The sequence below is a fragment of the Callospermophilus lateralis genome, chromosome 14 (genome assembly GCF_048772815.1).
Source record: "Callospermophilus lateralis isolate mCalLat2 chromosome 14, mCalLat2.hap1, whole genome shotgun sequence".
In the NCBI taxonomy this organism is placed as follows: domain Eukaryota; kingdom Metazoa; phylum Chordata; class Mammalia; order Rodentia; family Sciuridae; genus Callospermophilus; species Callospermophilus lateralis.
Window position 1 is genome coordinate 25,653,414 of NC_135318.1, and position 17,577 is coordinate 25,670,990.

The 17,577-nt window shown below is 36.9% G+C and overlaps 1 protein-coding gene across 1 annotated transcript; it reads right to left on the reverse strand.

Moving 5' to 3' along the window:
• Positions 1–2,442: 2,442 nt before the first annotated feature.
• Fam98a (family with sequence similarity 98 member A) lies at positions 2,443–17,340 on the reverse strand. The gene is made up of 9 exons (XM_076833046.1): positions 17,206–17,340; positions 13,322–13,470; positions 10,975–11,109; positions 7,354–7,538; positions 6,140–6,220; positions 5,481–5,597; positions 5,017–5,184; positions 4,653–4,920; positions 2,443–4,613 (listed from the first exon to the last, which is right to left on the reverse strand). The coding sequence occupies exons 1-9, from the start codon at positions 17,256–17,258 to the stop codon at positions 4,219–4,221; spliced, it is 1,551 nt and encodes a 516-aa protein (XP_076689161.1). The 5' UTR covers positions 17,259–17,340; the 3' UTR covers positions 2,443–4,218.
• Between the last annotated feature and the right edge of the window lie 237 nt (positions 17,341–17,577).

A 17,577-nucleotide genomic window follows, 5' to 3' on the forward strand; every position in this document is an offset into this window, starting at 1 on the left:
GGGTATACTCTTAGGTTGCAATTTGTTTATACATCAACCAGGGTGTGTTCCCTATGTTGAGGGGACTGCTTTGGGCCAAACTTTATCACCCAAGTACAAAGACTGGTTTAGGCCAAACTTAACACTTTTAATAAATAACTACTTTTACTATTAAATCAAGCCTCCCATAGTTTTCCTCTTACTCTGTACCTTAAATGACTGTTTCCCAAGACTCCATCCTTGATCCTCTGCTTTTCCCCACACTTGGGTGGTTAAGTAAGGAATCATGGTTTTGCTTAAATGCTCCAAGGCAAAAATCCTTGGATTCCTGTTTGGGTAAGTCCCAAACCTCTATGTCTAGGCATTTTATGGTAATTTCAAACTGAAAATACCACCCCCATTCCTTTCTCCCGTTTCCTAATTCTGATTAAAATTAATGTCGTTCTCCATTCAATTACAAAACAATAAAAAACAGGTGTCATGTTAAATTTCTTGTTCTCACTTAACAAATTGCAAAATTTCCACTCCAGCTTGACAAATCTGCCTTTTCCCCATCTCTATTACTTCCTTAGTTAAGCTTCATTATTTATTATCCCAATTTTGGGCCTCCTGTCCGTGAATTTATTCTGCATTCTAGCCTATAATTTATATGAGCTCCAAATCTGAACGTCCCATCCTTTTTGTTGTTGGTGGTGTGTATGCTACTGTACAAAAAATAAATCCAAGTACTTAGGCAGGCACGTAGAGCCCTCTGTTACTGGACCCAACTTTTGTCAATTTCTACCCCAAAGGAGTGGTCTTAAACACTATGCTATTCTGTACCCTGGCCTTTTACTTTCATTATGCTGCAATTATCTGTTTCTGGCTGTCATTAGACACTTCATAGGGCAGGGACTTTCTAACTTATCTTTGTACCTCAGCCTAACACAGTGCTGAAGTATGGCAGGCACTCATATTGGTTTTTTATTTTTAAAACCTTTTGCAGTGCTGGATATGGAACTCAGAGCCTTATGCACACTAAACAGGTGCTTTACTATTTAATGACATCCTCAACTCAGCACTCACTTAACTGAACTGTAGGCCTTTTTTTCTTCTTGAAGAAATTATGTCAATTTAACAAATACTGATCATTTAAAGATTTTCCTTATCCAAGATTTCTCCCCAAATTCCTAGAAAACATGTTATTTTTTTCCCACCACCATTTTACATTTGGTGGGCAGTCAGTGATTTATCATGGGAGTTCTCACACCATCGGTTATGTTTAAAAATTAATGTCTTTACCAAGAACAAAATGTGTATATGATTGAAAAGTATGCAAGGTGAAAAGAAGTTCTAATCCTGACATGCATACCTGTTTCAATCAGTGATCTGCATTCTAGGTACACATGAATGTATACAAATGTACAAATGCAGCAACGAACAACAGAAAGAACAATTCTAGTTACAATCATGCAAGTGAGCAATGGAAGAAATAAAAGCAGCGAAACAGAAGTCTCATCCATCACTGTAAACCCAATGATGGATGTATTTTTCTGATTAGGTGAAGTCAATGGCCCTCTGTTCAAAACAAAACAAAAAATAATGAATCTCATACCATAACTATCATCCACATTACTTAAGAAGAGATGATTAATAAAACCTATTTCTAAAAAGGATGTAATACAAGTAGACAAAGTATCCAGAAATATAGAATGGGTATTACCTAAAACAATTTCAAGTATAAGAATACAGGAGATTTGGACACTGGTAATCAGTTAAGTGTACACAGAAATGACTGCAAGTGCTTTTCTTCAGCAAGAATTTATTTAATTCTATTCTGTGTATGGCACAGTTGGACACTAGGTTAGTTTGGATCTAGAACAAGAAATGAAAATGATAAGTCAAACAACTGTAAAAGTTCTCAAGAAAATACCGACATTCTGTTCTGGTTTCTAGTAGCAGGAGGAAACAAAAGAATTAACAAAAAGTATTGTTTAAGAGATATTTTAAGATTTGTATGAAATATTCCCCCCTAAAATTTTTCTTAATTCTCCAAGAAATTCCTATATGCCCCACTCTAATAAATCACTATTTACTAGAAGCTTAAGAATGTAAGATTGAAGATATCTTCCATACAAAACCTAAGAACTGTACCATAATCAGTCTAATTGGTGGTATACAATATCCCGTTTCTAGAGAAGTTAAATCTATGGTGGAAAGGAGAAACTCAATTCTTGTATGATTTTTAAGGTAGAGACAAATGTCTAGTTTGAATTAGAAAATGAGGATTTAAATATCAGAGCCAACATGGAGAAATCTATCATTTGTTTTTATACATGCTCATGTTTGGAAAAGCAATCTAGTAATTATTACATTTGTCAAAAGAATGAGTACAATGTGTATATTGTGGAGTCAGGCTATAAAACTGATTAAAGAAAATGCAAACCTACATGTGAACAGATTCTAAAGTATAATTTCAAGATATGAAACCAGTCAACTTTATTTCTAATAGGAAATTCCTGTATGTACAAAACATTTATTTAACATCAGGAGACCAACTCTTACAATGTTTAAAACAGAACTTAGAACTTTAATGATGAAACATTTTGAACATTTGAGAATGGCATCTGTTAGCTGAAAAACAGGCAGGTGAAATTAACAAAAAGATCAATGACGTCTTTCAGAGATGGTTTTAGTTATTAGACGTTCTTAGCAGTTAAGTAAAACATTTTCAATAGTAAGACATGATTTTTCTAAAAGTTGGTTTTTCATTTAATAAATGTTTTTAAGACCCCCCCACTTTTTAGGAAGAACGGAGAAACAAAACTCCCAAGATTAGAGACATTGATTTATCTTAGGTATGGCAACAGCTACACCTAGTGGCTGGAGTTGAGTAATGCATTTTTCTAGCCCTATTGTTATAAAAGTAAATTCAGAAATGATCATTTTTCAACTTATTTAGGGTTTTAGGATAAGTGTGACCTTTTACTTAACTACGTTTTAAGTAAATACTCAAGAATCTTTGGGAACAAAAGCCTTGGCTCATAAGCTTGACCCAAGTATCCAGAATTTTTAGTATTCAAAGTAGCTAAAATAAAACTCAAACCAAAGAGAGAACATACAGATACTTTATTGCTCACCTTTCACACAAAGCACACCTCCAGCCATTTTCTTTCACAGCTTGACAATGTTTACGTATACAAAAACCCAGCAAGAAGCATCATGGCGTGTAGATTTCAGTAAAGGAGAATGTAAAACATCAACTCAGCCAGGCTTTTGTTTTCTGCAGCAATAATAAAGGGCCTCCTGCACTAAGCAAAATCTACCTTACTTTGTAGTGCATTTCTTCCGTTACAAAAAAAGTCTCCTGCCCGAAGCAAACTAACTTGTATTTGCTGAGCCAGTGGTATTAACTCGTGCATAAAACAAATTTCGGTTTGCTATTTCTTCTAGCAGACTTCAAGTAAAAACAAGGTTGAACGAGGAACTTGTTTTGGATGGATGCAGGTCAGTTTGAGTTGCTATACTTAACTAAATGCCTAAATGTACTATAGGTTCACAACTTAGTTTGCTTTTATAGTCTTTATGGAATTTGGCCGTGTTCAAGGTTTTCAGAGTTGAGCATATGGTACAGTATTCCATCAACTGAATAAGGCTACTGAATGTGCTATCTGCAGAAGAGCTCATTTAATAGGAACTGACCTAATGGGTCTATCATGAAGCAAATGTGGCACAACCTCTCTGAATAAATTGCCAATCGGGGCAGAATTGTGCTCGGAAAATAGGCATTACAATATTTTACACAAAACACATATAAATGGATTGTTAATATGAGGACGATTTCCTAGTAGTAAATCTAAAAAAGTCTAGGTGAATCCTCATTTTCAAAACTGCATATTGAAAACTACTTTATTCAAGTAATTTCTTCAAAAAAAGTATGCATGTTCTGACTGTGGAATTAGTCTACTTGTCAATTAAAGGCAACTTTAATTACCTTTTAAAAACTTTTTTTCATAGAAAGGAGAGATGTTGTATGTGTTTCTCAAATAAACAGCATTATGTAAGTCCATTAAAAACAACAACAACAATAACAAAAAAAAAAAAAAAAGAATCAAAGGAAGACCTACAATGTTTATGCCAAGCAGGAATCTGCCTGCCACCATCTGTGGTCTCAAGTTATTCAAAATAGATGCTGGACTCAGGATTCTGAAACAAAGTTTCTATTATTTGAGCTCTAGCAAAATGTAAGGTTCTGTAGCCTCAACTAGTATAATGTCTTCCCTGTCCAAATCCAGAATGATTATACTGATAGCCTCCATGTTGGAAGTGTTGTTCAAACTGACCCCCTTGGTGGTAAGTCTGGCTCCCCCTTCCTCCCCACCCACCTCCCTGGCCTCCACGACCACCCCGGCCTCCACGACCACCTCTCCCACCACGACCACCACCTCGATCACTGTGGTGCCCACCATCTTGATATCTATTGTCCTGCTGGTATCCACCACCCTGGTATCCACTTCCTGTGTATGAAGATGTTTGGAAACCACTATAACCACCGCCTTGATAACTACTACTGTGGCCACCATGATAGCCACCTGGCTGGAAACCTGAATCTCGATAACCACCATCTTGGTAGCCGCCTCCTCCTCCTCCTCCTCCTCCTCCTCCTCCTCCTCCTCCTCCTCCTCCACTCCCACCATCTGTCCAGCCTCCTTGATGCTTATTTCCTCTTCCTCCCCCTCGGCCACCATGGTCAAAGCCACCACGTCCACCTCTCCCTCCTCCTTGTTCATGACCTCCACGTCCACCATATGAGGAATGTTCATAACCACCTCTCCCTCCTCCTCGACCTCCTGCTTGCTGCTGGGGGCCATCTTGCCTTTTCTGCCATGGTGGCATCTCTGGGGGTGGAGGTTCAATTTCATTGGGTCTACCACCTCTGTCAGGTACTCTGCCCATCAACACCTATGGAATAAGAAAGATTTTTTTAAACTATCTCACTTTATCAAGAGAGCTAAATATATTAGCTTAAAATTAAAAAATTAAAGGTACTCTAATCACCTTATTGATGGCACAGGCAGTCTTTTCTCTTATGGAACCACTGCTTGTCCTTAGAATCTTTGACAAGTCTTGCCTTGCAGCCAAAAGATGTGCAACAGAAATAGTGCTTTTAGGAGATAAAACTGAACGCTTTGGCTGATAAACCTTGGCTAATTTTTCTGTCTGACTCTGTGGAAAGAAAAGTGTTCAAAGAAAAATATCAACTTTCAGAACAACTTAACAAACATTCATATTAAGTAAGTTAAAGATCTGATGACAATATTTACTAAATTCCAGATGGTAGGAAAAGTTACATACTCACCACTGCTCCTACCTAGTCAAGACTTATCTGTGTAAGTATAGCTGCCAGACTTGCTGATATAGTAGGAGTGAAAGTGCAGTTAGGGATGGGGTAGGATCCTTCCCTTTAGATGTTTAGGGATCATGTCTATAAATACTAAACTTTTAAATTATTTAATATGTACCTTAGCTCTGTCAGACCAGCCAAAGGACTGAACAGTGACATCCAAACGTTTTATTAGCAGCTTTCTCCGAACTTCATATTCATTAGCTATGGCTTGGTTAATTGCTTCTATCTTTTCCTGAAGTAAAATTAAAAAGATCAGTTAGAATTTAAAGCACTTGACCATGTGTTCCTAAAGAAGAGACACTGTATTTTATGTTTCCCTTATACTGCAATCCCTAGTAATTAACACATGTAGTCCTTTCCACTTGGTAATACATTAATAGTTACTGAAATATTAGGCAAAAAGTATGCTAAAACTCAAAACATAATAAAGATTGTGTAAAGTACAAAATTCTTGTTTAGCTTCTCACAATTCACTGTGTGAAACTCTGCCCAATGACGTTTTTGGCTTGAATCCATTTGGTGATTAGAAATAAGCATTATACTGAACTTCAATTTATTTTATTCAGCTTGTGAAAATTTTAAAAGTTATGAGACAAGTAGTTCTACACAGAATTATTCTGCATAAATATTGCGACTCACAAAAATGATTCTAAGGCTGTTCATCTAGAAAACCATGTATTGGGAAACACAACTTAAAAAGCACAAATATAAGTGCTCACACAAAAGTCATGGAACAGATGGTTCCTTACAGTTTACCCGAGGATCTCTACTTACCCAGTGGGCTGGTCCCATTGGCTTCTTCAGTAAAGGCTTTCCCACATGATTAGGTGGAACTTTTGCTAATGTTTCCTTTAACTGACACAAAAACATAAATAAATGAACAAAAAATCTGAAAGTAAAACATATCCTCCTCATCTTCCCAAATCCCATCATATCTTGTCATCAAAAGAAGATTCCTGACAGAGGCAAAGGTGGAGGATGTTTTGAAACGAAAATGTAAAGACCCATGAGAAACACTCACTTGTCCCACTCCTCACGAGCCTACAGAAGCATGAATTCTTCACTGGACCTAGAACAGTGCCTGACAACAGTGCCCTCAATGAGCGCTTGCTGAATGAATGAATGAACACAGAAAAATATGGACTAGATACACTGCTGCGCCCCTGTAGCATTCAGCCAAATCTGTGCATCATGGTGTCGATCTACTCCACTCTGCAAATGTACCAATTCTCAGAGTCCAGCAGATATGCATATAAGGAAAAATTCTGCTACAACAAATACCATCCTCTTTTACTCATTTTTTTGTTGTTGTTGTTAAAATTGCTTGTTCCTAATCAATTACATAAAATAACTATTGCCAAGACGTGGTATGAAAACAATTCCAATTCATTTTCACATACTAGATTAAATTAGCAGTCAATAAATCTAGTTTGTAATTACATTGTCTGTGGCTTCGTCCTGCTGCAACAGCAGAGTTGCATCATTTTCAGAGACAGTGCATGGGTTGAAAAGACAAAAATATTTACTACGTGGACCTTTAAGAAAAATGTGGCCAACCCAAATATATAAGACCCAGAGTGACTGGATTAAATAAATATTAACATCCTTTTCAGTCCAGTCAATGGGATAGATTGATGTCATTTAATGATAAAGACCTTAAAAATTAATTGTGTAAAAGTTCAATGACAAATTTTAAAAAGGACTTATATCTTAATTATTTTTACATTTTATTAGCTTATGTCAGCTCATAAACCAAGGAGTCAAGTTTCCTTTTTGAAAAAGAAACATGCTAATATGTTTTGTAAAATGTTAAAACACTAATTTCTCTTTAAGGCATCTAGGATTTAAAACCCAAAACTCATTTAGTAACAATTACTTAAGAATATGAACATCAGGTTCCCATTAAGAGAAATAAACTTAATGTTTCATTTCAAACAAATGTAGGACTATGCCTTTAATACACTACAATCTGGTACTAAAGGTCTTACTTTTTTTTCAATCCCGCTGAAGAATTGGAACATAGTTATATTGGCTGGAGGTTTGGACATTCCTAGAGCAATACATATGCCTTTCAACTCTTGAAAGACCTCACTACCGCCTCCTTCTTGAGCTTTTTTTGGAGGAGCATTCACACAGAGCATTCTGGCAGCTTCTAGTTCTGAGATGAGGTATGCTGAAGTAAACAAAATAAGATTTCAAATGAGATACAGCTATAGTTAATAGTCATAAGTCTGGAGTCACAACTCTATAGACCTAATGATATGTAACTTTTAAAGCTGCAAGAATGGATAAAAACATGAAAGAAAAAACATTTTTACCTGTAAATGACATAACATAGATACTGGTTATGTAATTCAGGTATTTCACCAATATATAATGCTTAAAAGTCAATTTAAAAATAAGCAATTCTTCTTTGGAACCAAAGGATCAAGGGAAATCACATCTACAGATTTGGATTCTTGCATTCTACCATTAAAGAACCTCCAGAACAAGGGTTGGCATCTGTTAAACAATTTGTAGAAAGTGATTGGTGGCCAATTTTAGTGACGGTTAAAAAAAGTATGCACACACACACATGTATGTAACATATACGTGAGTGTGTATTTTAACTTCTCCCCACTTGTGAGGACCAGTGATATATCTATCTTGCTCTCTTGTCTCCCAAAATAAGGTAGCCTGTTAAACCAACCGTTTAACTTGCGGGAGAAGTGGGAATGTACCAACTCCCCAAAGTTCCTTTCCATGTTTCCAGCATCCTCAGGCTACCATCTGGCTGGTGAAGAAAGCCCTCCTCCATCTCTGCCTTCCTCAGGGTGCCCTTCCCCCTACTTTTCTTACCTCACTCCCCACAAACAACAAAACTTCAAAACACTTTTTGGCAGAATCTCCTTTGTGTTGATATCAACCCCTTGAGTGCTGATTTTTAGCCAGGTATAGTGAGAGCCACAGTCTGTTTCAGGCAATTCAATTAAGGTCCAAATATTAAATTCCATTCCCTTAAACTTCCCAAGGACATTTCAATTTTTATAAAATGACAGTTAAGAATCATTTGAATCTTAAGACTTTCAGGTTATGTGGCAAAGGGAAATAATTCTAAGAGGGTAGTTTTAGACAAAGACATTTTGTAGGCCCTTAAGTCCTATGGGAAGTACAAAACACTGATCAGTCTGAATATCTCATTTACTACCCTCAAGGTGTAAGGTTGGAGCACAGGGGGACCATAATTGGGCAAATCATTTGAGAAGCTGCCAACTTCTGTTCTAAAACAATAAACACAGCTAAATTTCTGCAAAGGCCATTCTAAATAGATTTGATAAAATCTTAATGTGTTCCATATAGCAACCTGCACTTATGTTTTAAAACATCTAAACAGTAAAACCCAGAGTTATGAAAATAAACACTTGTTGTTATGGGTTTTACTAGCAGATTGCCACACTCATTATCTGTGGCTGCTTTCCTGCTCCAACAGCAGAGTTGCATAGTTTTTACAGAGACAGTGCATGGGTTGTACAGCCAGAAATATTTACTACCTGGCTCTTTAAGAAAAAGTTTGCCAACCCTTGTTCTAGAAAATCACACACTACATGATTTAATAAAAAGATTCTCTAAATTTGGGACAACATAGTTCATGTATTAACAAAATTAGTTCACCAATATAATTACCATGAAAAAAACTTTAAATGTGACTGATGTTTTCAAAAGGAAAGGCATTAGAGATATTACAAAGAACAAACCAGAGAGTATCTCTACTTATGATCTAGTTGAGAATAAAGATATAGTCTCACCCCAAAAAAGATGACTAACTCTTCATCTATTAGAAACTGTGATCTGACTTAACTTACCCACAGGAAACAATCTGAGGACCACAAAGGCCAAAGAATAGCCAAAACAGAGTCCTTATTCTGACACATGAGTGACTTTTTCTATCTCTCCAAGACTATTCTATTTCATGAACAGTTCTCATGAAGTTTATTTGTTCTTCCCTTCAAAATATAATATGCTAAAGGACTCAATTTGGGAGGCAAGGATGCTGGAAGTAGAATTATAGCATCAAGATGTGACAACCGATGTGTGGGGAAAGATGAGAAATAGTTGCACAGAGCAGCAATGAGTATGTATAAAAAATGCTGGAATGAAAGAGAGGTTACAAACTGAGAACACTTTAGAAAGGGGAAACAGTGGAGGCAAAAGCAAAGAGGGGAATAGCGTGCATGTATGAAAAATTAAAAGACAAGTAACCTTTGGCTGATTTAGTCATTTAATTGAGGAGCAAACAGTTGGATAGTCTTGAAAAGCTTTTGAGGTGATAGCACATTAAAAATAAAGTCTATTATTATGACCCTGAGTCCAAAATAATTTCAGTGCAATCTGCTTAAGAAATGGGGAAGATATAAAAATGTTTTATGAAGATTTACATTTAAAGTTGGTTTTATAAGTATCAAGGCTAAAAAGTTAAACTCTGAGCAATTCAGGGTCATTACTAGGTATTCCATACAGCTGTTACCTTCCTGCATATTAACATATTCTAAGTGTCAAATACTATTGGTGAGGGTAAACAATGTACAGAGGGAGTCAGCTGAATACAATGCTTTTGAGCTAGTTATGGAATTATACAACTGAATGAAAAGCCATATGCAGCAACATCAATACCTAAAGCAATACCTTATGTGCATACTCCCCCTCCTCCAGCAGCAATCACTTGACCAAGGGGAAGTTAAGAAAGGGATTTTGGAGTAACTTACTGCCCAAGTATAATGACTATGAGCAACTTTTTAAAAAACTTAAATCTTCAGAACTGCAATAATTTTATTTTTTTCAGAGACACTCAAAAAATCCTTTGAATAGTGTTTATCATAACAAGAACTTAATAATAAATTAACCAAAGCTTAGTTTAAATGTGTTTTAGAATGATATAACTATTCTGAGTTAAGATTACTGGTTGCGTTTATTATAAAAAGTTTACACAAGGCAATAAAACTTGTGAGTCTATTTACTATTTTTCATGGTGAAAAGGCAAACAATTGTTAGTATATAAAAAACATGGAAGGAAAGAACTTTTTATAAAATCTTACTTCCTGGAATGATCAGTAAGTACAGGAACTATCCAAGTGTTATTACAGAATGTTTACAAATAAATCAAAACCCTCCAAATAATTCAAACCACAAACACATATAAATAAGATAAATTACTTTAATAATTACATTAACTCTATCTAGTAAATGCTTACTCTTCTCAAAGAATTAATAAGTGAAGCCTTTGTTATTTCTACACTGTCTTCCCAGTCTACTTAAAAATGTGCTTCTGGTCTAGAATGCAAAGATTTAACAATCACACACTCTTTTAACATTCCAGCACACCATTGGTCACATCAGATGAAGCAAAACAGCCTGAGAACCATCAAAGGTGAAATAATAAAGGAGCATCAATCATAAAGTCAACAATGCTACCAGTGCATTTGCCCACAATCTGCTCCTAAATCGGAAATTCAAGAACATTTTGTTTAAAATAGTAGTAGAATTATATTCGTAACAAAATTAAAAAATCAGTTTATTAGTCATGAAAAACATAAATAGAAAAAATAACTACATTCTAATAGCCATGAACTTACTGAGCAAAAGGAGGCAGTTCTTCTGTACGAGAAGGCGCTTGGTCACATCCCCAGAGGTCAGTGAAAGATATGGGCAGTTCATCTCCCCTAGTAGCCCACTCACCTCAAGCTGGAATTCTTCAGCCTCACTTGGACCTTTTCAAGAATTAAAATAATCTTATTTAATAATACTGTTGTGTTTCCATTAGCATAACAATTACATATTAAAAACTGAAATTTTAATAGGCCTTTCCAAACTTGAGTTCCTTTCCCTTCTAATTTATTCTTTCTTATACCACTGAAAATTTCTTTCTTAAACTGCACATTAGGTTATTCCTTTATATGACAATCTTTAATGGCTCCCAATGTATACCTCATGTAATTAATTTTTTCAGTTTGCCTTTAATGAATCTTCACAGCTACTCATGTTTGCCCTTCCCTGCTCATTCGATTATCATCATCTACTTACCACTTCCTCAAATAATCCCTCTATTGGTGCCAGTCATCTTCTCATTAAGCCCTCATTTATTTCCTGTCACTGATAAGCCTACAGCTCTCTTCTCCTCCAGCAAATCCCACTTATCCAAAAACCCAGCGGTCTTGCTCCTTGACAAACTTTCTCTAAGTACTATTGCTCTGCCTGTGAACCACATAGGGAAGCATTTAATTACTGTACTAATCTCCAGTTATTTCATTTGTACCTAATATTCCCAGTTAGACTAAGTTTGAAGGCAGCAAATATAACTTATAGTTCATATTTCCATAATGTGAAAAAAGGTAAACAGTAAAAAGGCTTTGGGTAAGCCAAAGATGGGGTTGCTTTCTTCTGTATCGTTTTAATGGTTCCATATTCCGTATCAAAGATGGGTAAAAATTAAACTTTAATTTATCTGACCCCAGTCCAAGGACTGTATTATCAATGTTTTGCAAACTGATTTATAAATGTTGGGTTCCACAGTGCTCCTTTAGAGGCACCTGGGGAAGTGAGGTAGTAACACAGGAAGACTATATTATCAGTGTTTTCTCAGCTGTCATCTATGCAGCCTGGAGTTCCATAGAGGTCCTTCACAGGCAGCTAGGGAGGACCAGGAGAAAATATCTGTGCTAAAAGTACCCCTCTCTCCAAGTCAAGCAGATCAGCTATACTTTCTCACCTGTTTTATGTGTTGGGTTCCATATAATGCACCACTTAAATAAAGGGGCTGCAAGTTTAAATCTTACAATTTCTTGACACGTTAGGTCAAGAGGTACTGTAGCTAAGAACAGGGTCTCTGAACTTGACTGCTGAGGTTGAGTCCTAGTTCTGCCTCCAATGGGTTATGTGACAAAACTTCTTTAAGCTTCTTTGTTAAAATGTATGAGTAATCAAACATGCCCCATGGGTTGCCCTGAGTTAAGATATGTAAAGTGCTTAGAACTTGTAAGTACAATGATCCTAAGCTCTGCTATTGTTACACCTGACTTTCCTTAATAATTAGAATTGGGGAAAAGCTCAGCGGTAAAGTGCCTGCTTACCAAGCCCAAGGCCTTGTGCTCAATCCCCAGAGAACACATATTCACAGACAAGAAGTGGATGCAACTAACATGTCTACATTAAACACTAACATGCAAGTGAGTAAACTCTTCAAAATGGGATTATGTGGGGGGGGGGAAGGGGATTATGGGTATTGTTTTTCCTAAGGGTGGGGTTAACAGGTGGGCATTTTTGTTTGTCTTCTATTATAGGTTTACTTATGGCAACAAGGAACCAGATGGTGGAGTGTCAGGTTCCAAGTTTTTGTCTCTTTTGCAGAGTTGACAAACTAATGCTCAAGAGATGACAAAATTGACGAATATAAAGCAGCTCTCAGCCCTATAAATCTGATGGTGCTGGATCTGGTCTTGATGTATTTAATGATACATTCTTACATAAGGTTTCTTGACTAAGCAGTTTCCTTCCTCCATAGCACAGCAGAATTATAATACATTTGATTTACATGATATAATGTGCTTCTGGAATCTAGTAGTCCTAAAAGGAAAAATTTCTAGTTCTAGCCACCAATTCAGGATCTCATGATACATATTATGCAAAAAATGGAAAGTTCATATATTCCATACTTGTGCTATCCGTTTTTTTGTATTACAGTAACAGGGTCTTTTCAGTCTCCACAATTTTTTTTAAAGTTACATGACTACATTCTGTTTTTTAAACTTCTGAATCACCTTATCTTTAAAAAAACTATGGAGGAAAAAAAGTATATTGGTTTTTTAACAAAATATTCTTTACATTTACAAAGAAACATGAAATTTAAGTTTTAGTATCAATAATGTTAACTGACAATACAATTTTATGTTTATACTTTACACCTCTAAATAAATGTTTACTTACTGTTAGTTGCTTGAACATTTTCCTCTAGTTTACAGAGCACTCTTAATTCAGATACCAGCCAAGCACAGAGTTTGGTAAACTCGGGGGAACTGGCTCCAGCAGAGACTGCTTGAGACAGTGCGCCATCATCCAACAATGGGCCCTTGTAACTGGTGAAAAAGGAATTACACTTCAGAAGAATATAAAGCCCCCCTGGGAGACTACAGGTAAAATAGTCTATGTATTATTTATATAATTAAGCAATAATTTAAAAGGGTAAATTATGATGACCAATTTCTAAACTTACAAATGTAAACAAAACAGAACTTGCTGAACCATTTTAAAAATAAGCCAAAAGGTAACTGTACTTACATTCTTCAGAATATATGTGAATATTTAACCGAACCACATCTTAAATTATGTCAACTTTTGTACATTTACTGAAAGCTCTTATTTTAGGTTTATTTCCTTACTGTTATGAAATATTAAAACCAATTAACAAGTGATAGCTAATTATACTGGCACTATTTCAGAAATAAAGCTTTTAAGTTATCCATGCTAGATTTTTTCCAGAAATAGGTTAGGTTTTTAGTGACTTCTTTCAACCCCCCTTCCCCCCAAAAAACTTTCTAATTAAACATTTACTTTCTTTTTCTATACTTAATGGTGGTTAAGGTTAGTAAGACAGCCAGGTTAGGTGGCATGTGCCTGTAATTCCAGCTATTTGGAATCTAAGGCAGGATGTTTGCAGGTTTGCAGGAACTTAATGATACTGTTTTAAAAAATAAAATGTGCTAGTGATGTAGCTTACTGGTAGACCACCTCTAGGTTCAATCTCTATCACCATAAAAATGAATAAATTATAAGTGAGGCCCTAAGCAACTTAGAAAGAGACCCTGTCTCAAAATAAAAAATAAAAAGGACTGAGGATGTGGCTTAGGGTAAAACAATGCTGGGGTTCAATCTCTTGTCCAAAAAATAAATAAATAAATAAATAAAGTAAAACATACTAGTAGTACCAGAAAAATAGCAAGATTACTTTAATAACTGTTGGTCAGTTGAATCAGTTCGTATGAATCCTAATCTTTTGTAAGTAATCCCAAAGCAATCATGAAAATTTATAAAATGTTCAAACATTCATGACAATAATAAACACCCATTACGTTATTCTAGAATTTAAGGTTTTGCTATTCAAAATAATCTTAAATACATATGTTCAGATTGTTTTATATTTATTTAAATGAAATACTGATTAAAACACTATTATTAAAGATGACATTATATATGCTTAACATAATGTGAGATTTAGCGGTATTGATATGTTAAAGAAATTACACTTCTTGATCCCTTTAAAATATGATTACATTTACAAAAGAAATAGAATGGGAAGCAGGATGTGGTGGCACATGCCTGTAATCCCAACCACTAGGGAGGCTGAGGCAGGAGGATGGCAAGTTTGAGTCCAATAGGAACAACCTAAAAAAACTCTGTGTCAAAATAAAAAATAATTTAAAAAAAAGAGGGGGGACGGTATAGCTCAGTGGTAGTAGTTTCTTCACATGTGCAAGGCTCTGGATTTGATCCCCAGTGTTCATAAAAAATGCAAGCAAAGCAAACATGCAAGCTTACATAAAATTGAGATTATAGCCAGGAATGCTGACATATGCCTGTAATCCCAGCTATTGGAGTGGCTCAGGCAGGAGGAATATATATAAGAGACTAGCATGGGAACTCAGGGAGACTCTGTCTCAAAATAAAATTTTAAAAAGAGATCTAGGGGTATAGCTCAGAGATAGCGTACTCCTGGGTTCAATTCCCAGTACTGTTAAAAAAGAGATGCCAAGAGTGGCGATCCATGCCTATAATCCTAGTGACTCAGAAGGCTGAGGCAGGAGGATTCCAAGTCCAAAGCCAGCCACAATAATTTTAGTAAGAACCTGTCCCCAAAAAATGGGGGCAGGGAGTCCTGGGGATGTAGATCAGTGATGTATCCCTGGGTTTAATGCTTAGTACAAAAAAAGATTTTTAAAAAAAAAGATTATTGGGGCTACGGCAGTAGCTCATTAGCAGAGTGCTTACCTAGCACATGTGAGGCAATGGATCCAATCTTAGCACCACCCAAAAATTAAAAAAAAAAAGAAAGGCATTCTGTCTGTCCATCTACAACTACAAAAAAAAAAAAAAAAAAAAGACTATTGAAATTATACATAGTCTAGAATGTAAACAGAAAAAAAAAATCACACGTTAGTAGACACTGGAAAGAAGAGACTGGGTCTAGAAATTCCTTCTTCTGTTTCATATTTAGACTTTATTAACTTATTCAACAAGTAGTTACTGAATTCCTACTGTGTGCCAAGTTAAGAGATAAAAAGACAGTCATTCACCTCTAACACTTTTCACTGAATAAAAGGACGTGTCAATCAATTAAGCATGTATTTTAACATTTGAGTCACCAAATTACGTTAAAATTTATAAAAATTCCTTGATTTATATTACAACCTAATGATTTACTTGACTACAATTATTATAGTAATAATTACTTTCATAGTACCCAAGAGTAAAACAAAACATAGTTTAAAAAAACATAGGTTAAAGAACAATAAGGAGAAGAAACTGCATCCATGGCCAACTGTGAAGTGACCTTTTATTCATATGGAAGGATTATATTTAAAGAAGGCCAATCTGTCTCCTCTCATTCCACTCCTTCAACACTTAAACCTTAAGTGTCATTTATGCCCTAATGAAAGAAATAAGCCCCTAAAGCCTGGAACATTCATGAACATTTAGATCAAGTTTCAAAGAAAAGAACAATGGTAATTCACTTTGACAAAGAAAGATAAGTACCACTGCTGCCTTTCCTAAAGATTTCTACTAAAACGGCAAACACACCCTTAAGGGTGTTTTACTAAAGAAAGGTTTCTCTTAAGGGTTTCCACATCCTGGAAAGGTCATAAGGAATGTTGTGACAAAGGACTAGTTACTTATAAACACAACTAGCTAAATCTGTACTTTTTAATTTTCTTCTTCTTCTTCTTCTTTTTTTTTTTTTGATACAGTACCTGTAAACAAATACTGAATCATACAATTTGTTTCTGGAACCATATTTAGCCCAAGAGGTTCCAAGTTCTCAAATTTAATAGAGTAAATTGATCTGGGTGACCCAGTGTGATAAGAAGCCCTACTTCCAAGCTCCTAGATATGATGAATTATGATTGGGTAACTGTTAAGAGAGGGAGAGAGAAAATGCAAACAAATATGCCGGTTCTTGGTGGCTGAAGATGATCCTAGGCTGAAAGGACTCAAGACGGCAGTGTCAGAGTCAGAGAAAACTGCCAGTTTTTCCCAGAGAGGTGGTGATAGGTTAGGTGCACAGCTGAGCAGGCTAGAGGGACGCATGCAGCGTCCAACATGTGCCTTAGCGAAGCCTAGGTGCATGCAGAGGATGACTGGGCAAAGGAGATTTTTTTTTTTTTTTTTTTTGAGAGAAGTGGGGTGTGGTAGAAAGAGAGGCTCAAAGCGGGGGCAGGAAATTTGGAGGACAAGAAGGAAAACAATTAACTTTGGCAACCTCTAGAGTGGGGGTAGTGCAGAAGGATGGGAGCAAGCTCGAGGAATGGGGGTGGCGAGAACCAAAGCCCAGACAATGACACGCATGACTGACAAACGCTGCGGGCAACTCGGCTACGGGGAGCTCCGGGCAAGACTCGGGGCGTTGGGGCTGGAGGGCCCGAGCCGGCAGGGAAGGCAGTGGACGTGGCATTGGGGGTCCCGGGGCCACAGGGAAGCGACAGCAGGAGCCACGGGGTGAGGCGTGGAGAGGCAGGTGTCTCCGACTGGGGCGCAGAAGGAGTTCTCGGGGCGTCAGCAGTGTGGGGTTTGAGAGACCCGTGCCCTGGCAGTCTTACCCTAGGTCTTCCAACGACTCCAAGATGTCAGTCTCCATGAGGTCACACTCCATGCTACTGTGGTATTCAAATTTCCGAGTCGTCAGGCTCCCCTCTTCGCCGGCAACGCGTACAGTCGCGCATGCGCTCTCTCCCCGGAACTTCCAAATCGACAGCTGGCGCCTCAGCCTCTGTACTGCGCATGTCCCGAGCGTGCGCAGGCGGCTGGGACCGGCCTACCTCCCCACCCCCACTCGCTAAAGGCTTGCTGGGCTGCACGGGTTTGCACATGCGTACTACTAAATGGTGAAGTCGGCCGCCCCAAGAAGGGCAGGAGGGACTGGCTGCGTGGCAGCTGGGCCTGGGGACCTGGCGAGGGGGAACGCTCTAAAT

Coding starts and splice junctions, on each gene's coding strand:
- Fam98a (XM_076833046.1), bottom strand. CDS start 17,258: ATGGAGTGTGACCTCATGGAGACTGACATCTTGGAGTCGTTGGAAGAC. Junction 11,110..13,321: donor AAATGTTCAAGCAACTAACA/GTAAGTAAACAT, acceptor ATTCTTGAAAAG/GTCCAAGTGAGGCTGAAGAA. Junction 7,539..10,974: donor GAACTGCCTCCTTTTGCTCA/GTAAGTTCATGG, acceptor TGTTTACTTCAG/CATACCTCATCTCAGAACTA.